Raw genomic sequence first — 21,542 nt, forward strand, 5'->3', positions numbered from 1 at the left:
AAAACGTTTGCATTCCCCTGAAAAACTTTGCGTTCACACAATGGTGTGCGTTCCCCTGAGAAACTTTGCGTTCGCTCGCAAAACGTTTGCAATTCCCTGAGAAATTTTGCGTTTTCTTTTGCAAAACATTTGCATTCCCCTGAGAAACTTTGCGTTCGCTCACAAAACGTTTGCATCCCCCTGAGAAACTTTGCGTTCGCTCACAAAACGTTTGCATCCCCCTGAGAAACTTTGCGTTTGCTCGCAAACCGTTTGCGTTCCCCTGAGAAACTTTGCGTTCACTCGCAAAACGTTTGCATTCCCCTGAGAAACTTTGCGGTTACTCGCAAAACGTTTGCAATCCCCTGAGAAACTTTGCGTTCACTCGCAAAACGTTTGCGTTCCCCTGAGAAACTTTGCGTTCACTCGCAAAACGTTTGCATTCCCCTGAGAAACTTTGCGGTTACTCGCAAAACGTTTGCGTTCCCCTGAGAAACTTTGCGTTCACTCGCAAAACGTTTGCATTCCCCTGAGAAACTTTGCTTTTACTCGCAAAACGTTTGCAATCCCCTGAGAAATTTTGCGTTTTCTTTTGCAAAACGTTTGCAATCCCCTGAGAAATTTTGCGTTTTCTTTTGCAAAACGTTTGCGTTCCCCTGAGAAACTTTGCGTTCACTCGCAAAACGTTTGCATTCCCCTGAAAAACTTTGCGTTCACTCGCAAACCGTTTGCGTTCCCCTGAGAAACTTTGTGTTTGCTCGCAAAACATTTGCGTTCCCCTGAGAAACTTTGCGTTTGCTCGCAAAACATTTGCGTTCCCCTGAGAAACTTTGCGTTCACTTGCAAACCGTTTGCGTTCCCCTGAGAAACTTTGCGTTTGCTCGCAAAACATTTGCGTTCCCCTGAGAAACTTTGCGGTTACTCGCAAAACGTTTGCAATCCCCTGAGAAACTTTGTGTTCACTCGCAAAACGTTTGCATTCCCCTGAGAAACTTTGCGTTTACTCGCAAAACGTTTGCAATCCCCTGAGAAATTTTGCGTTTTCTTTTGCAAAACGTTTGCATTCCCCTGAAAAACTTTGCGTTCACTCGCAAACCGTTTGCGTTCCCCTGAAAAACTTTGTGTTTGCTCGCAAAACGTTTGCGTTCCCCTGAGAAACTTTGCGTTCACTCGCAAAACGTTTGTATTCCCCTGAGAAACTTTGCGTTTACTCGCAAAACGTTTGCAATCCCCTGAGAAATTTTGCGTTTTTTTTTGCAAAACGTTTGCATTCCCCTGAAAAACTTTGCGTTCACTCGCAAAGCGTTTGCGTTCCCCTGAGAAACTTTGCGTTTGCTCGCAAAACATTTGCGTTCGTATGCACACAAAACGCACACAATGGTGTGCGTTCCCCTGAGAAACTTTGCGTTCGCTCGCATAACGTGTGCGAAACATTTGCGTTCCCCTGAGAAACTTTGCGTTCGCTTGCAAAACGTTTGCGTTCCCCTGAGAAACTTTGTGTTCGCTCGCAAAACTGTTTTTTCCATCACCATGTCCCTCTAGGGGCTCTGTACTGAAGTAATCTGTCATATTCCGTGTTCCAGGTATGATGTATTATGCTGTGTTAACTTTGTTTTTAATCATAAACTTTTGTTGAAAAGCCAATGGAAAAATCCTATTGGGTTTTTGTCGAGGGAACCAGTGTGTTTCTTGATCATTAAGATCTAGATTAAATTTGTAGAAACAAAAGTGCTGCAGCATGCAAATGGTTTATTATGGGATAACATAATATATCTTTAAGGACATTGCATAACAGTATAAAGTTTTGTTATATTGTGGTCACACAGACCTTGTTTGGGCTGTGAACAAATCTTATTTGTCTTTTTGTTTGTTTGAGTGCATTATCTACAGTAGACAGGATGTCTTGTCCATCTAGATAAGTAACATTGTTAAACATTACATAAACAGTAAAAAAAAGGGTGCACTGTATTTATTTAACAAAAAACTTTGTTGGTAACACTTAATACAATCATTCAGAAGGTGTTCAAATTGAACTGTTAATTAGCAGCCTGATATACCAAAATCACCCTTGAGCACCTAACCCCCAGTCACCACAGCAAAATAGCTGCCCGCTGTTCCGGGTGTGTGTGTGTCCACGGCTTTCTTAATGTGTGCGCACTAACTTGGATGGGTTAAACGCAGAACTTTCACTTCATTGTATAACAGGAAAAAATTGTATTCCAAACTCATATAAACTCATGAATTCATACAGTTATGAATTCTTAAACTCATAAATTAATAAACTCTAAACTCTGAGTGTGTAAGTGAGTGAGTGAGTGAGTGTGTGTGTGTGTGTGTGTGTGTCTGAGTGAGTGTGTGAGTGAGGTAGTGTATGTGTGTGTTCTCTGTGTGTGTGTGAGTGTGTGCATGTGTGAGTGTATGTGTTAGACGTGAGTGTGTGTGTGTGTGTGTGTGTGTGTGTGTGTGTGAGTGAGTGAGTAAGTATGTGTAAGTGAGTGAGTGTGTCTAAATGTGTGTGTGGATCAAGAAAGACAAAATCAAGTAATTATGCTTAAAAAATTATTTTATTTAGTTAATGCCCATTTGGATCGCACTTAGTCTCGAACCTCACCCTTAAGCAAGTCAAACTGGAGTAAAAAACTCCAGAATTACTCACTCTTGGATCACTGGAACACACAAGCCTTTCCACCACGTCAAGGTGACGATCCTTGGAAAGGACATTCACTCTCCATTCATTCCTTATCTAGCGCGCACACACACACACACACACACACACACACACACACACACACACACACACACACACACACACACACACACACACACACACACACACACACACACACACATTTTGATGTATCTATTCTAAAACACAATACACAGGATCATGATAGCTGTAATACGTCTGTAGAACTCCTGCTCTGACATTTGAGTGTGTAGCTTATGAACACAGGGTCCAGAAGAGTGTTTTTTTTTCTGTTATCCCGGTGCTGATTAGCTGTGTGTATCCTTTATCTTGAAACAAATTAAGAATAGGTTTGTTGCAATGAGAAAGTCGCCACAAACGATTAGAGCAGTGATCTCAAACTCAATTCCTGGGCTGCGTTCCAGTCCACTTTTAGACACGCACTTGCGAACTTCCCTAAGCACTTCCCCTCGGGGGAATCCCTGCCGCCATTTTGAAGTGCGTTCCACTTCGTGAAGTGGACGAGGGAAGTTTATATGGACAGACCCTCGTTCCCTCGATCTTGACCGAGGGAGCGAGTCTATTTCAAATGTACACTTCAGGTACCTATATGTCCTACAATGCAGTACGACTGTGACGTCACCACATATCTCGTCTAATCACCACCACAACAGACTCTATGATATATTAATTATATTTTTTATTTTATTTAAAACAACCCAAACACACATAAACATTTGGATGCTGCATTAAACAAATTCTTAAAGGAATTTTTAAAAAATAAATAAATCAACTCCATAGCTGATTCCAAGTGAACAAGGGCTTAGGACGTTCCAATTCAGCCCACCGCAGTTTCCGCCAGTAGTGGGCACTCGTGCAACCTAAGCAATGACGTACATCCGAGTGAACGAGACGGAGGGAAGTTAGCGAGTGAAGGGCATGACAATTTTGGACTGGAACGCAGCATCGGAGGGCCACAGCTCTGCACAGTTTTGCTCCAACCCTAATCAAACACACCTGATCCAGCTAATCAAGGTCTTCAGGATCAGTGGTTCCCAAACCTGTCCTGAAGGCCCCCCAACACTGCATGTTTTCTTTGTCTCCCTACTCAAACACACCTGATTCAACTCATCAGCTCATTATCACATGGGTTAATTGAGCTGATGAGTTGAATCAGGTGTGTTTGATTAGGCAGACAAAGAAAACGTGCAGTGTTGGGGGGCCTTCAGGACAGGTTTGGGAACCACTGTTCAGGATTACTAGAAACTTCCTTGCAGGTGTGAGTTGGAGCTGGTTGGAGCTAAACTGTGCAGAGCTGTGGCTCTCCAGGAATTGAGTTTGAGATCATTGGATTAGAGGCTTGAAATCGATGATCTCCAGTGATGTCAAGAGAGCGTTCAGATGTGCCAAATTATAACTTGGTGGTCTGTAGATTACTGCAAGAAGTGCTTGTTTGGGGGCTTCTATCTTCAAAACCAAATATTCCAAGTCAGTAACATTCTGTATACATCAGAGGACAAACCTGAAAGCTGTTCTTCACATAAATGGCCACTCCACCACCATTCTTGTTTGCCAAATGTACATAGTTTGTGTAGGATGCATGCCTGTTGCGTTTGTGCATGGTGTATCCATCCAGATGTAGATGTGCAGGAACAGCTGAGCCTGACAGGTGTGTTTCAGTGAGGCACAAAACATCAGCCAAGATAAGCTCATAGTGGCATTTTAAATCATCCATACGACACTCCAGTCCCTCTGTTTTATGATGAATGATTTTAAGAGCTGAATTCAGTTTGGAATCCTGTACAATATGAAGGATGGGCTGGATACTCTGAAAATCCGCTCTTGGCATGTTCTCCAAGGAGGCACTTAATTCTGGATCACAGATGATTTTCTTTTCATCTAAGTCAGTAATAATGTGTCCACGGAGTGATGTTGTTCTGCTGAGTGCAACGTTTGCCATGCCTGATTTGAATATGTGCTTCAGAGATACAACAGCGCAATCAGTTGTCATTCCTTGCACTTTATGGGTGGTACATGCAAAAGCAAGCTTCATGGGAAATTGTCTTCGAACTGTTCCTTTTCTTTTCAGTGGTTCCTCTGATCTCTCAATGTAGACAATGTTGTCATCTCCATCAGGTGCTTTGTTGCGATGTTTTTGTCCTGCAGTCACATTATCTAAATGAAGACCAATTAATTGAACAAATCCATCTCGGGTTCGAGCTGTTATTCTGGCCACCTTGCCAAAAGTGCCATTAACCTGTCCATCTTCCTCATCAATATTTCTGGTTAGCATCACTCGTGCACCAATAGCAATCTGTAGTGTATCAATAAGGTCACGATTGTCTCCTTTAAATGGTGCCGCTTGTCTTTTCATTCCTCCTGTTCGGGGATCTTTTTTGTAATCATGTGCATCAATGTTAATAATATTTGAAAAGCGGGAGGATATGGCTTCTCTGTTGTGGTTGCATAGATGTGTAATGCATCAGTGGGACACTTCAGGGGAGGATCTTAGGACAGTTTCTAACATGCACTTGTCTGCATCAGTCAGCTTCTCATGCTTTTTTAAAAAAAATAATGCAAGTGTCATAGTAATGATTTGAAAATGATCTTTTCAGAAGTCCAGCACATGGTCCTCATGCACACAGAGTGGTTTTGCTCTTCCCACAGGCGGTAATTGATAATAATCTCCTACAGCTAATAAAGATACGACACCAAAAGTTTTCTGGTTTCCTTTAATCTGTTGCAGTCTCCAGTTCACATAGGCAAACAACTGTTTTGACACCATTGATATTTCGTCGATAATTAAAATGTGTGCATTAGAAAGGTCTGCCCTGATTTCATCCAAGCTGTTTCCCAGCCCTTGGTATGGAGGCTTCAAGCTTCTAGGGAGTTTCAGAAGACAGTGCAGTGTTTTACCTGAGATGTTAAAGGCTGCAGTTCCTGTGAATGCTATTAAAAGAACGGTTGGCTTGGAAATGTCAGTATGCTCTTGTATGCATGGAAGCCTGCGCAAAATCTTGGTTGCTTCTGCATAGATAGATTTGATAACGTGTGATTTACCAACTCCTGCTCCTCTGTTGCAAGCTTTTAAAACTTCTTCAAACTTTCTGGCAAGGCTTTTTCATGCCAACTTAAAGTTTGTCTACAAACTTTTTTATCTAGTTAGTCATGCTTGCCAAAGGCAAGGCATCACTATTGTTATTGCTCACACTTCTTCTTCTTCTGGACAACATTTCGGCACGCTACTTGTCCCGCAGCTTTTGTCACAGACCCACGAATGAGGCGTCAAAACGTGCAGATTATTGAGGAATGGTGTGCTATGATTTTTATAAGAGATCGGGGGTATGATGTTCGCCTCAGGGTCGAAAAAGTGGCCAAAAAAATCCCATGCACTTTGCATTCCGAAAAACTTTGACGGGTCATAGCTCAGAGCAAGGATTTCACAGAAACGTGCGGTTTACTACATTTGAAGAGGCTGGCAGGCTCTGTAAGAACATACCTCAAAATGGGGTAAAAGTTGTACCCATGGGTGCAGGAGGTGCCCAAATTTGCCCCATAGACAAACTATGGCGAAGGACGGCCCATGAAACGCATATGTTTTTCCTACTATGGTGAATTGCATAGGGATTTTGTTTTGAACAGAACTCTTGATCACAGTGTCATAGAGACAAGGGGGCGGCCTCATTTTACTCAGATGACCAATCAGTCTCTCAGGATCATTGTGAAGCTATCAAGCCACGCCCTAGCAACCATTTAGATCACCATAGCAACAAGTTCCATAGACTTCCATTGAAAGAGATGAAAGGGATATCTTTGTATAGAAGTGTCATAGAAACATGAGGATGGGCTCGTTTGACTCGGGGCAGCAAACAGCCAATCATGAATCACCTCAACACTTCCTGGCCACGCCCTAGCAACCATTGTCAAGCACCCTAGCAACTCAAATCCAAAGAGGGATATCTTCCATTCTGAATGCCACAGAGGCATGGTGGTTGGTTTATATCATCCATACTGACAAGCAGCCTTTGGAGTTTCATCATTGTCAGCTGCCAAGCCACTCCATAGCAACCAAATACAGTACCATAGCAACCAAATACAGTACCCTAGCAACCATTTTGCAAGACCTATATCTCTGCATCAGAACATCATATTGAGGTTGGGGTTGGCTCTTCTGACCCGTGCTAGCAAACAGGACATCCAACATGCTACATATGCTAGCTGTGAATAGCGACATGCTTATTACAATTAGCTTATGGTTAAACATGATAAAAACAAGTCAAAATGTGCTAGCATCATTCTAGAAACATGCTAATTATGCTAGCAACATGCTAATCATGTTAACATCATGCTAGCATCATTCTAGCAACATGCTAATCATAGTAAATCATTCTAGAATGGGGTAAATTGTGGTAAATCATGCTAGAAACATGGTCAATCATGGTAAATTATGCGATAATGTGGTAAATCATGGTAAATCATGCTAGAAAGATGATAAATCATGGTAAATCATACTAGAAGGTGGTATATCATGGTATTGCAACATTGTTAATTGTGTCAGCATCTGCCCAGTGCTGAGTTTTGCCACTACAAGTACCACTCATATTTTCTTCAGGAAATGTACTCCACACAAAAGTTTGGCGCGCTACTCCTCCCGCGGCTTTTGTCACAGACCCATGAGTGAGGCGTGGGGGTCCTGATCAGCCTTTCGGGGTTGTATTCGCTATAACAACCGACTCGCTCTACATTATCCATTACTTAATGACTCGTTATTACGTAGTTCAAATCTATAATAAAGTGATTTTGTATGATTTGTAACCAGGCACTAAAGTGATTATCCATAAAACGTGCTTTGAACCACTCGGATTGCTTGGGTTCTTAGCTGGGACCCATCACTTCAGTGGGACTCATCACTTCACCACTCCGGACAAGCAAACAAGCGTTATTGTTGAGCCCTGAAATGCAAAGTTGAACCAAAGTTAACCGTTGTAAATGTTAAATGTTTATCAATTTAAAAACTTACATTGACAAATAAATAAATAAACAAATAATAGGTTCAGCTTATCAGTTTACCTTTTCCTGTGCCCCAGAACGCTTCCCACATCTATCCATTTTTGGTCATGGGACAGACTTAAAGTAGTCGGAATTTGAGAGGTGGATAGGCTACTGATTGATATAATAAAATAATCAGTTAAAATGCTAAACAAAAGTTAAATAAAAACGTTTCCTTTCATAATTTTTAACAAACAATTTTGGATTATTTATGAAGTTTTATTAAAGGAGATTTTCAAATAATTCTTTTTTGACAGTGGCGCCACCCTTCTGTCCGGCGCCCCTATGCTCTGCATACACTTCATTCCCCGTTTTTGCGCCACTGGTTCTACGCTAGAATAAATGCAATATAGTTGGTGTGGCCTTTTACAACTGTATGTCTATTAACAAACATACCCAGTAATTTCTTTAGGACAAATTAAGTTTATTTAATTTAAACCTAACGTGAAAAATATTTTAAACGGTATTTACTTGTATTGAAATAAATTAGTTTAAAATAATAATTAAAATCCTGCCTGGACACAATGATTTTTACTACAATAACGTTACCAGCCAGTACAACAGATTCTGCCCGAGCAGAGAGGCTTTTATTCTGAACATCCGTAAGCAGTGTCTTTTATTTTGACAGTTGGCTTTACCTGTAACCGTCGTCATGCGCATGTCAGCGGAAGTGGAAACCGGGCTGCGAGATGACCAATATTAAAACCAAACCGACATGGATTAGGCTGTATGTCCCGAAGTGTAGAGCAGCAGTGAGGCTCTGATAGCACCGCCGCCAGATGTGGGTGAACCTGCGGCACTTCAGTCCCCCTGCAGTGGACGCACGGTGTACATTTACATCCCTGAAGAGAGAGAGGACGAACACAGAGAAGCAAGGTCAGTACTGGATGCATGCAACACACACACACACACACACACACACACACACACACACACACACACACACACACACACACACACACACACACACACACACACACTATGAATACAACAGCAGCCACTCGCCTGCATTTATGGACTCTGTACAGTTTATGCGTTCTGTAGTATATACTGGTCTGGCCTGGTACACACACAGAGCACATTTCACATTACGTTTAGAGAAAGTCCTAAAGGTTAGTGTTGTTTCAGTTTTGACTTACTATGGAGCGTTGCTTGTGTCGGTCTGTGTCTCAAAACCTAGTGAGTTGCCTACCTAGACAGCGTTTTTGTGAACAGTGAATGCACTTGGGGTGTCTAGGAAAGGCACTCAATATGTCTCTAATATGTGTATGTCTAAATGTAATATATGTGAGTCATTCTACAATTTGGAATATATTTAGTATTATTTGATAAATTACATTGTTTCTAACAATTTTCTTCAGGAAAAGCATATTTTATCCATTAAAGGAAAGCATATTATCTCACACAAATATTTTTTGTGCCTGTTTCAGTTCGCTTGGAATTGCCTTAAATCACAGTTTTGTTGATGTGAAATGTACCCCAATTTTACAACGAGCCATATATTGATTCTCCATGATCTCCGTCTTGCCTAGAATGAGAAGACTTCCTGTCCTGGTCGCCCTCATCTGGGTCTGCTCAGTGTTTTATGTGGGCATCTTCCTGTTTGTGGGAGGCTTCCTTCTCGTCAGGCTGGAGGTCAACAGAACCAGCACCTGTGCGGACGTCTTATCTCCAGGAGCCCGGATGAAGGGAGATTTCTGCCTGAGCGAGCCTCGCTTTCGTAGGGCAGTGGTCCTGATCATCGACGCCCTGAAGGCCGACTTCACCCGCTATGATCCGGAGAACACAGCACCCAAACCGTTTGAGAACAAGCTGCCGGTGTTAGATGAGATGGCATCATCACACCCCTCACATGCCAGACTCTACACCTTCCGGGCCGATCCGCCCACCACTACCATGCAGAGGATTAAAGGCTTTACGACTGGTTCCCTGCCCACGTTCATTGACGTGGGGAACAACTTTGCATCCAATGCCATACTGGAAGACAATCTAGTGCACCAGCTGGGCCAAGTGGGTGAGTGAATCTGCAACTGGCATTTTCCTTTTCACCAAACCTGTCAAGAGTTTATAGAAAATGAAGACTATAGTATTCTATGGCCACTCAGAATTTTATATAAAGTGCACTTTTTTGTGTGTGCAGATATTACATACAATAATGTTAGTAATAACACATAAGGACTTGTTTCTTGAGCACCAAATCATCATATTATAATGATTTCTGAAGGATTGTGTGAAGAATATTTCACAGTTTTACTGTTTTTACCGTATTTCTGTACAGCCTTGGTGAGCATGAGAGACTTTTAATATTAAAATCTTTTAATCTTACCAACTCCAAACTTTTGAAGTTTGACTTTTTCTTTGATTTTTATGGTGAAATGTGACTTGGGCCTTTTTTTGTTACATTTGTGAGATTTGCTAAAAAGCAATATTTATAACATTGCAGTATATTTCCATAATTCTGTTGTTTACCATGTATTATTGGAACTAATGGAATTTTATTTACTAAGTCACTGTATTTTATTGAATTAAATGAATCTTAAAGGCACAGTATGTAAGTTTCACCATTAGAGGTCGCTTATTCAAAACAATAACAAAGGCGTAGCTTGATGTCGGCGTGAATGAATGTGGAATCATGGGAATTTGTCAACTTCACCTCCACAGCGGATGGAAAGCAATCCGACGGGACTCAGGCAGAAATCATGTTAATGGATGAGCTATTAAAGTTTTATTAACATACTTACTGTGGTATGAAGCAGGGCGGGGCAGAGAGCCTGAGACGTTTTACTTTGCTGTTTTTATTATGCTTATATGCCACAGCCGATGTGTTCACGGCCGGCTGTATATATGCCTGGCCGCTGCCGCTCATTTTGTTTTGTTGTTAATGTTTATTGTAAGATTAAAGTTAATCTTAACATCCGCCCCTGAACTTTTACTTTACTATAGTTACGTGTGATCACTTAAATTCACATTGTTTTATTTCATTGTAATGAAATAATTTGAATGCTGAATTACTACTCCAGTCACTTTATTTCACGAATTAAAATTACGGGGTAACAGCTGTTTTACTTAGTCAATACAATGAATCATACTAAAAAATGTTACATTTGAAAGTTATGTTAGGCTATATTGTTACTCTGCATGTTCGCTTGGTGGCTGAGAAAACAAGAGATTCTAACAATAAGACTAACTGTGTTGAGCTATTACAATGATTAGTTTTCTCTAGATAAAGGTATCCAAACAGTTGCTCGCCTATCAAATGTTTATTAAAGTTTCTTTGGTGTTTTCTATGGAAGTAAAACCGGAAATGGAGGGTAACACGGATATGACATCATTAACAGGCGATGCAAAGACACGGGCCGTTAAAACATCACACTAGTTAAAATATTGTTGCAAACATTTGGGATTTTGTCAAATTTTCAGACAAAATATCTAATATTGTTATAGTGGTTTTTGGATATTTTAAATCTACAAATCTTACATATTGTGCTTTAAATATTTAGATTTAAATGATCATAAAATGTAGCTTTTCTGCTAGAGTGTTTGTTAATAGTTGTGTTTTCTCTCCTGGTTTAAAGGCAAGAGAGTTGTTTTTATGGGGGATGATACATGGGTGAGTCTCTTCCCCAAGAAGTTCCACAAATCTCTGCCCTTCCCCTCCTTCAATGTGAAGGACTTGCACACCGTGGACAATGGCATTCTCCAAAACATTTATCCTACCAGTAAGCAGAATGATTTCACCTATCCATTAGGAACCTGCCTGGTTGGTTTAAGATCTCACTTTGTTTACCTTGTAAATAGACGTACACATCTCATGTTTACACTAAACACAGTGGGTGAATGAGTGGCTAAGAGGTTTTGTCTGCTCTCTTCAGTGGAGGGGGATGATTGGGATGTGTTGATTGCTCACTTCCTGGGTGTGGATCACTGTGGGCACAGATTTGGCCCGGATCACCCTGCGATGGCTGAGAAACTCTCCCAGATGGATGGAGTTATCAGGTTAGCTGCATGGCTGTTAGATTCATTAACCCACACTCTGGCATGCTGTTACAGTTTCAATATATTCTCTTAAATATTATCTGCTGCTGTCTCACCGCTAACCCCAGGTCAGTGATAAAGCGTCTGAAGAATGACACCCTGTTGGTTGTGATGGGTGATCATGGAATGACAGACACTGGGGATCATGGTGGAGAGAGCCAGAAAGAAACAGATGCTGCCCTGTTTCTCTACAGTTCATCTCCCTTATTTTCAGCACCAGGCTCCCAGGTAAAAGACACTGTTATGATTTGTCTATATTTGTCTATATTTAATATTTCACAACCAATTGTGGTGTCCAGGAAAAAATGGCTGGGTGGAAAGATAGAGATACTGTAGTCAACACTACTGGTCTGTGTTGCATGATAATAGCATCACTTATTTACTTGTGTTACACATAAGTGCAGAGATTTTAATGTTGTTTGAAATAAAAAAAATTTTGGTGTATAAATGTAATTATTATGTAAACGAGTCTAAACACATCTGACTTCTCAAGAGCTTTAAGTCAGAAGCATTCCCCAAAATCAAAAGTCAGGTGCAGCTTTAATTCAGATGTGACATTAAAACATTGATACTTCATTTCAAATAATTTCAAATTGGAAAGAAAATCATAATCCGTATATTTTACGTTCAGTTAGGGCTGCACGATTATGACAAAAATCATAATTGCCAATTATTCCCTTGAAATTGTAATTGCGATTATTAATTACGATTATCACAATTTACATTGAATATATAGGCTATATGAAGAGTTCAGATGCAAAAGCCTCTAAGTGCAATGATCATTTTTATCAAGCTCGTATATTTAAGTTCAGTAATTTCACTTAAATGGCAATGCAAATTACCTATTAATTGTCATTTAGCCTAAGTGAAATTACTCAACTTAAATATACAAGCTTTATAAAAATTATCATTCTAGAAGAAAATATCAGATGGCACTTCGAGGCTTTTGCATCTGAACTCTTCATATATATATAGATAGATAGATAGATAGATAGATAGATAGATAGATAGATAGATAGATAGATAGATAGATAGATAATTATACAAGTTTACTTAAAAATTGTGAACAAACACACACTGTCCCCCTTTACTTAACATACACATAAATTGTAAGAATATGACTAATAGTAAAGATTACTAAGAAATAAACATTAGGCATAGATGCTAAAGCTATTAAATAGCAGTCCCAAACTAGCTTTTGTTAATACAATGTTGGTATGAGCCACAGTCATTTAAAAATATAAAAAAATAACACAAAGGTAAAATAAAGTGGCATTTTGGGGTTAATATTGAAATGACAGTTACCATGGTGAATACACAATATTAACACGAACTGTTAATGAAACATGGAAACTGCTCCTGGTGAATAGAATGAAAATCATACCTGCATGCAAATCCTTCTCAGCTAACACACGACGTACCAGTAACGTGATTTATTGGTATTTTACTTTTATTTCGTGACTTAATTTACTAATTTACAACGTAACAACGTTGCATGCTCGTAGTTTTCTTTGTCCGTTTTTCTGAGGTGAAAGACTTTTTATTTCAGCGTACACATAAGTCGCTGCCTGGTAGTTCCTATTGTGCTGGGTTTTCTGAAGTAGTTGTGATCCGCCTCTTATAACATGCTCTAAATGCACGCAGAGTGGATTTAAAAAAAAATTTTTTTTATTATTTTTATCGCGTCTTTGAACGATTACGTAATCGTGGCATCCATAATCGTAATCACGATTAGAAATTCGATTAATTGTGCTGCCCTACGTTCAGTCCATATCAAAATCTAAAATAAGAAAAACAAATTGTTTAATTTTTAGCAGAATCAGTAGCCTTTTCTCAATTTTCTACTTCCAATTTCCAAAAATCTATAAAACCATAGTGCTTTGGTTGTCTTTGGACTCTTTCCATACATTTGGAGTTCAGCATGTTTATATTTTTTTTAGGTGGAACCTGAGGTAGTACCTCAGACTGATCTGGTGCCCACCCTGGCACTTCTGCTGGGAGTTCCCATTCCCTATAGCAGTGTGGGCCAGGTTCTTCTGCCTCTGTTTCCTCAGAATGGCTCCCGAGGTGCACCTACAGGACTCAGCCAGGCTGAGGCGCTGTGGATTAACGTCAAACAGGTTAGAGGAATTTCTCTTAGCCTATGTTTTAGGGTGCAATTATATTTTTGCCTCCATTATATTTCATATTTTTTTGTTAAACAATTGTGCTGAGCTTAGCTTAATTCTGTCTGATTCTTCCATTTCTGTGAAGGTACACCGCTTCTTGGAGACCTACTCTAACATGGCCAAAGACATCCCACCAGACAGTCTGTCTCAGCTTCGGGCTGACTTCTCAAACATTTCCTCCCAGTACTTAGCCGCTGCCCACAAGGGCCATCTTCCCTCTCCTAAGCTAGTCGTCTCCATGCAGAACTATCTGACGGCTGTCAGAGAGACTTGTAGAGCCTCCTGGGCCCGTTTCAACCCTTTCAAAATGGCTGCCGGGCTCTTAATCTTAGGGGTTTCCTGTATGCTGTGCTACGTCCTTTCCGAGTTGTCTCATGTAGTAATTCAGGAAAACGTCCTGAAGTTGCCTATACTCTCAGGGCTGGTGATGGGACTAGTAGTAGCTGCAGGTCAGCTGTTCATGCAAGGTTATTTGGAGCTCTCATGGTGTTTGGGAGTTGCAGCACTTTCTTCTGAGGTTTTTTTTCTATGGAGAACTCATGGAGTTTCTCCAAAAGATAGGTGGTCACCTTCTGGCCTCCTCACGCCGGCCCTGCTGGTTCTTTTCCTGCGCTGTGCCTCGCTACTCTCGGACAGCTACGTCATCTATGAGGGCCATGTTGTTACCTTCTTGCTCTTCACGTTAAGTGTATATGTTCCTCTCCGTCTCAACTGGGATGGACTCCTGGTCCCACTTCCTCCACCAGACACCCAGAAGCCACCTCGGCTGCTCCCAACAGCACTGCCGTCCTCAGTGGTTAGACGGGAGGCCACCATCTTGCTGGTGTGGTTGGGAGTACTTGTTGGATCGCTTTACCTATCCCTCTCCTTCCACAACTGCCGAGAGGAGCAGGGCACCTGCCAGCCCTCACCTTTCCTCTCCCCGCTCTCACGTGTACAGGACAGCCAACTGCGCAATCTCCACTATGTCCTCTCTGTGGTCTCATTGGCCATGTGGGGGTACCTTCTACATCGTTGGCTCAGACACTACGGGAACCTTAACTGTTTCAGCGTGACTTTGTTTCTGGCCTGCTTCCTTGTACCACTGGCCTGTGTTTGCATGGGGTTGCATTGGGCAGTGAGCGCCACTCCACAGGACACCTTCCGGAGTTTGTCCGAACTAATCGGCCTAGCCCAGGTGTACCTGCCGCGGACCACTTTCTGTCTGCTGGGCCTGGGATTGCTCCTGTTGTGGGTGGATCCCATGACTGTGTTCCTCAAGTCAAGGACTCCGTTGAACTCTCGAGGAACATCCCTGCCACCCCCCAAGTACCGAGCCAGCACGGGAATCAGTCCACAGGCTGAATTGCACCACCTTATACCACAGCTGTATCAGCGCATCCGACACTCGCTGGAGGATGGGGTCACGGAAGGTAGCGAAGAGGACAGCAGGCCGGCCGTGGAGGCTTATGGTCTGGGTACGGTGTACTCGGCGCCCTTGGTCCTGCTGTGCGAACTCCTGGGGTTGGCGCTTCTGCTACTCCATCCAGAGGGAATGGCCCTTACCTTCCTGCTTCTCCTGCTGGAGGCCGGAGCTGTGCTGCACATCCACGCCTGTAGCACCACCCTCTCCAGCCTGCACAAACACTCCAGTAAGATGCACTCCATTTCTACCTTCACACCTTATGCCTTGCTAAGCTATTACTACTAGTGTTGTCAAAAAGTACCGACTTCGGTACCAAGTCGGTACTGAAATTCTATTGTTGAGCGGAATCGTAAACACCTCTGATAGCCCATTGTGTTCACATGCTCATCAAATATGTCTGTGATTGGCTACAATGATCAGCGCTTCAAAAACATGTTGTAAATATACATCAATGACGCTCTTCACTGAGCGCTTACACAGATACACACGGGAGCGTTTGAAAGCAGGCGTCTATCAGCAGACCTGTCCGTCTTGTGCTTTCAAACGCTCCCGCTTTCAAAACACTTTCAAATGCTCCTGTGCGCTGATCATTGTAGCCAATCACTGACATATCCGATGAGTGTGTGAGCACAATGGCCAATCAGGGGTGTTCACGATTCCGCTCAAAGCGTCAATTTATTTCACATTTTACTTATGCCTCAAATATTCTTATTTGAACCCTTCCAGATGGTTTCAGTGTGCCATGGGCTCCAGTGGTTTCATGGTCTCTGGCAGCCACCCAGTTTTTCCACGCTACAGGACACCTCCCAACCTTCCCCTCCATTCAGTGGGGTGCTGCATTTGTGGGTTTTCCTCAAGGTCATACAGGCACTGTTCTTCCTGCCTCATTGGTGACCCTCAACACCTTCTCCTCTCACATCATCTTTGCGGGTAACTTGACCTTAGCTTAGGTGCAGGATAGGCATGATTCACACTTGATGTTTCTGTATCACCTTATACTGGTCAACCAGTCATAACTTTGATCAGCCATTTGTTTGAAGCTTATGAGATTCTCCCTTGTGTCCATACATTCTCTCAGTTTTTAATGATCATTATCTAATTCGCACATGCAGTTGGTTGTCCTCTACTGCTGTTCTGGCCTCTGGTGTGCGAGGTGCGTGGGACCCGATCTACATGCTCAGCAGGAGCAGAGGAGAGTGAGGACGCTGTCATGGAGATGAGACTGAGAGAGAACCCTCAGAAGTTCAGCTCGAGTCTCCTGCAGCTCGCTGCACGCTACCTCTTTGTGAATGGAGCACAGGTGCGTTCAAATTATGCCTACATTCACATTGCCTTATGCTCACATTTAAAGGGTCACTTCACCTAAAAATTTAAATTATCCCGTAATTTACTCACCCTCAAGCTATCCTAAGCCCCTTTCACACAGTGCGTTGATCCCGGGAAATTGCCATAAAATTGCTAGTGTGCCTTCTGTGTGAATGCAAACACGTCCCGGGATTGATGCCGGGATCGATGCCGGGATGGGGACCTAGTTACATTGCCGGGATCAGTCCCAGAACGCGCCCTGTGTGAACAAAAGCCAGGACCAATGCCGTAAGGGGTGTGTCGTGGTAATGACGCACGTGCCATCACACATGACTACATCGTCACTAGCTTCCGGTAACGTCCATTCACGAGAGTCGAGATCCGGCGAATGAAGCTTAGCGTTTAAGCTTAGCGTTTAAGCTTAGATGAGAGTAGACGACTCTCGCGGTTCAAACAAATAGGGCTGGGCAACAAACTCAAGCTCCTCCAACATTTCTCTTTAAAAATTCTTGATTTAGACTTCTAATTTGTGATTGGTGTTTTGTTTTGCTCTGTCCTCTGCACTTCCGTGTTCGTCAATACGTCATGCTAGACTCACGAATGGAAGCCAGTGATTCTAGTTTATAAAGTTATAAATGGATGTTTTTCTTACAAAAATGCTTCAGAAGGCCTTTTTTAAACCCCCTGGAGTCGTATAAATTACTTTTATGATGGGTGGATGTACTTTTTCGGAGCTTCAAAAACTAACCATCAGACACCAAATTCATGCAGAACATTTTTTTAAACTAAACTGTATGTTTCTGTGGTCTCCATTACAGTGAAATGGCATTCCACAGTGATCATTTATTTTGTAGGTTAGGTAATTTAAAAAAAATAAATTCACCAGATGTGAATTGTTCTAATACGTTTTTTTTTTTTTTTTGCGAATGTCATACATTTGTGTTGAGTCGCATAAGACTTGGTGTGAAGAGGCTTAGCAGGCTGATGTATTTTCATCTAAGGCTGCATTCACACTACAGGGCTTAATGCTCAATTCCGATTTTTTGGCCGTTTTCAAGCCGTTCACATTTCCAATTAAATGCGACCTTTTGTGATCTCCTGTGTGAACGTGAAATGACCCGCATGCGCAGAAGAGTACTCAATGGTCAACGACGTCACTTGTTGTTTGCGGAAGTAGCTAAACTTCAACTAGCTGTGATTCACTCACACACACACACACACACAAAACACATGAGCGCGCGCAGCGACCGTTGCACAAGAGCCAGACAGCAGCCGCTGACCTATCTAATATCAGCACAAACAAGTTAACATAACGTTAGTCATTGGATATATAATGATGGTGGCTGTGGGCTTTTTTTTTTTCTTTTTTTTTTATTAACGGGCTCGTCGAGGTCGACCCGTTCGGCAGATTTACCTCAGCTCGACGAATATGCAGTCCGTTTTCAGACCGACGACTACTTCAACGCAGAATTATGATGTTTGTCGGGTATCAATGACGTGCGGGTCGGATACATGCGACCTGGCCGTTCAGACTGAAGTCGCATTTCAAAAGATTGGATACGTATCGGGTTTGGGACCACATACTCAAGTGGCCTGGGTCGCATTTGAAAAGATCGGATCTGTGTCGTTCAGACTGTCATGAAAAGATCAGATACAGGTCGCATAGGGGCAAAAAAATCGTAATTGGGTCGTTTCAGCCTGCTGTGTGAACATAGCCTAACATTACGTTTTTGTAAAATGGAAAATAAAATGATAAATAACTTGTTTACCTTTAGGTTTTTGCATCGGTTTGTGCGGCTGCTATCCTCAGGAGACACCTGATGGTGTGGAAAGTGTTCGCACCGAAGTGAGTTGCCATCTCCATCTCTTTCTCTATTTTACCTCTTATCTCTTTCTTATTTTAATGTCTTGTTACATTTACAAAATGCATTTTTGAAATGGACTTGGTGGGTTGAACGAATAGTTCAGTATTGTTTGACAGTGTTGTTTTGTACAAGGTCCTTTAAAACTTTTCTAAAATTCACCCACACAGCACTTGCTTTTCATGTTGAGAAGGTTTAGCAAGCTAACTGTCAGCATAGACTTCCAGTCCAGTGCTTTCTAAACAGACCCTGAATTATAACTAGAACATAAATCCTGAGTTTTGACAACTCTGACTTTCACATGAGGTGAAATTATGCAGTGAAGTATTTTGCTGTCATTACAAACAAACCCACACAGGGATCCATTGTGGCATTGTGAGTGTTGGCATAGAAACCCCGAGTAGTTTTCATCTTGTAATTGCTGTAATTATGACACAGCGCAACTGCAGCATAAGTTAATTTTTAAAAAACACTCCTCATAACTGCATCCTAAGCTGTGTTTTTTTCTTTTCGGCAGACTGATGTTTGAGGCGTCCGGCTTCATCGTGGGCAGCGTGTTTGTTATTCTGGGTGTTGCCATGGTGATGAGGGTGGACATGTCAGTGGGCGGTCTGTTTAAGAAACTCCTCCCTCAGAACTCCAGGTAGCACTCGTCACCCAAAAAAACTCGTCTAGAACTTTTCAGAGATGTGTTGAAGACACCTGGCCATCCTCCTCAGCTTCACTGCCAACCATACATATGAAAACCAGATCTGTTTCGCATCTGACTTTGGGCCAAAGAGGTCTAAAGCATCTCCTCATTTTTAAACACGTGAGAGAAGTCAATAAACCGAAGCTATTTTATAAGACTGCAACAGTCATTATGCTTTCAATAAGCTATTGAACTGTTGACAGGCATTGGTTGCTTTACTGCCTTCGTATTGAAAGAGAGAGAGAGAAAGGGAGATGATCTTTGTGCATGCTTTTTTTACTGCCATGCCCACAAGGTCATTCAAGAGAATATTAGAAGTTATTTTATTGAAGGGCTACATGAAATCCACAGTGTTGCAATGATGTGAACTTATAACCCCCCCCCCCCCCCCCCCCCCACTGACCAAAAGATTTAAAGGGCTAGTTCAACTAAAATGTAAATTCTGTCATCATTTTAACAACCAAACAATAATGGTGGATTGTAACCAGGGAAAATTGTGCTCACTATTTACATTCATTGAATAGAAGAGGGCCGCTTGAACATTCTGCAACAGCGCCCCCTTTGTGTTTTATGGAAGAAAGAAAGTCATGCAGGATTTGGAGTGTAAATGACAGAATTTTTTTTAATTTTTTTTTTGGTTGAACTGTCTCTTTAAAAGCCATGCTTGAGGGCATCATTAATTTAAGCAGTGGACTGAACTATTCGTGATTTATTGTTTTTTCTCTCTCTTTTTTTCTCTTTTATTGTCCTGCTTCTTATTGTGTTTTTTTTATTATTTTATTTAATAGCTCATTGTTAATGTGGTGTCCTGTCTATTCCCTAGCAATAACCAGCATCAGGGTTGAACCAATAACATGTATGTTGTGTTCTTCACCTTTTTTGTCTTTTTTATTTTGGCTAGGTAAATTCTTCACCTAGATATCAGGTCACTAGTTTTAACGGTTGCCTTGTTTGATATTAGTGAATGAAATCTGTGTTCATTCAATTTGCAATGACTGTTATTTATTTAGCTGTCATATATTTAGTTCACTAATGGATTAAATGATTTTACTCATCTCATTTTTGTGAGAAATGCATGGGGAAGATAATTACATGATCATATGCTCAGGTTAATTTAGCCATAATGCAATAGAATATTCTGTTCTGCATGTGTGCATTTTTTTGTGTGTGAGAGGCTAATTTTTGTATTTACTTTTTTAAAGCAAAATACAGTCAAGCCATTCAGTGGCTTTTAATAACATCTTAATGTGTGGTGGATGATTGAATTAGAGCTGTGAAAGAAATCATTTTAATTGTCCTAAAATTGTTTAAATTCATTGATAAAGGGGAAAAAAATCAATTAAATATTTTGTACAATTTGAAATGGTTGTTTGTGTGTGTATTCTAGTTTCTTTGTGTTTGCAGGAGCAGCTGTTGTCCTGCAGAGTGCACTGTTTTATCTAAAAACACCCTATGAAATCTGCAAGTGCCAGGATAAATTCATTAGAAAGTGCCCTGTCATACTGAAGGTCGTTCTCTTTGCATAAGTGGACATTAAGCTCAGGAATGACCAACAAGCAGAATTTATAGTTCTGGTAAGAAGTGAAATAAAAATGTATTTTTGGTGTAATGCTCCAATTTCAATGGTAGTTATGGCCCTGTTATATTGGTCCTTTGGCAAAAAAAAAAAAAATGTTGCTAAAAGGTTGTTATAGACCCTGGCAAAAAGTGGTGGGGACATGACCCACCCGCAAATTACGCCAGTGGAGAGTGCTATAGGTAGTTCTCAGTCACAACGGGTGAGAAAGCTTGACATGGAGCTGCTAAATCTTGAATGCATTCATCTTGAACCTCTGGGGAATCTATAAAAAAAAAAAAAAAACGCAGAACAGAGAGTCTGCTGGCAAAAAGAGAACCACAACAGAGCCCTTAATAGAACAAGAATCAACATGGGCTTGGCTTTTGGGAAATGGTGAGAACAGGGATTTGAAATGTTGTAAAAGCCATGCGGAGATGGTGTTTTTATTACTCAACAGCTGAGTGAGTTATTTTATTGAACTGATAAATTGCCACTCTCTAAATGAGTTAATTTGTGAAACATTATCTATCCTGAAGGTTATTTCTTCCACATAGTCACGCAGAGCTGAACCACAACCAAAACATAGTCTGTCTGTCTAAATAGTTATACTTTATTTACACAATGCCAAGAAAATGAACAAAATGGGAGCAAACAGAATGGAAAAAATAAAGTTAGTCAATGCTCAGTGAGAGCTCAACTTTTTTCATTTTGATGCTTTTATTTTCATTTTTTAAATTGAGATTATATCAGTGTTTAAAATGACAACACTCATAAAACATCATATAATTCATCAAATACATTGCT

At 41.2% G+C, this 21,542-nt stretch overlaps 1 protein-coding gene across 2 annotated transcripts; it reads left to right on the forward strand.

Annotated features, from left to right (window-relative positions):
• Positions 1 to 8,383: 8,383 nt before the first annotated feature.
• On the forward strand, positions 8,384 to 21,019 carry pigo (phosphatidylinositol glycan anchor biosynthesis, class O). 2 transcript variants are annotated; one of them, XM_081354086.1, is made up of 11 exons: positions 8,384 to 8,590; positions 9,247 to 9,728; positions 11,290 to 11,433; positions 11,587 to 11,710; positions 11,818 to 11,977; positions 13,690 to 13,869; positions 14,003 to 15,548; positions 16,049 to 16,252; positions 16,435 to 16,622; positions 18,403 to 18,473; positions 19,007 to 21,019. In XM_081354086.1, the coding sequence occupies exons 2-11, from the start codon at positions 9,248 to 9,250 to the stop codon at positions 19,134 to 19,136; spliced, it is 3,228 nt and encodes a 1,075-aa protein (XP_081210212.1). In that variant the 5' UTR covers positions 8,384 to 8,590; position 9,247; the 3' UTR covers positions 19,137 to 21,019. The 2 variants fall into 2 exon arrangements, with proteins under 2 accessions (XP_081210212.1, XP_081210211.1); XM_081354085.1 differs by having other exon boundaries at positions 8,392 to 8,590; positions 9,145 to 9,728.
• The last annotated feature ends 523 nt before the right edge of the window (positions 21,020 to 21,542 follow it).

The sequence above is a fragment of the Scardinius erythrophthalmus genome (assembly GCF_964197995.2).
Source record: "Scardinius erythrophthalmus genome assembly, chromosome: 23".
Lineage (NCBI taxonomy): Eukaryota > Metazoa > Chordata > Actinopteri > Cypriniformes > Leuciscidae > Scardinius > Scardinius erythrophthalmus.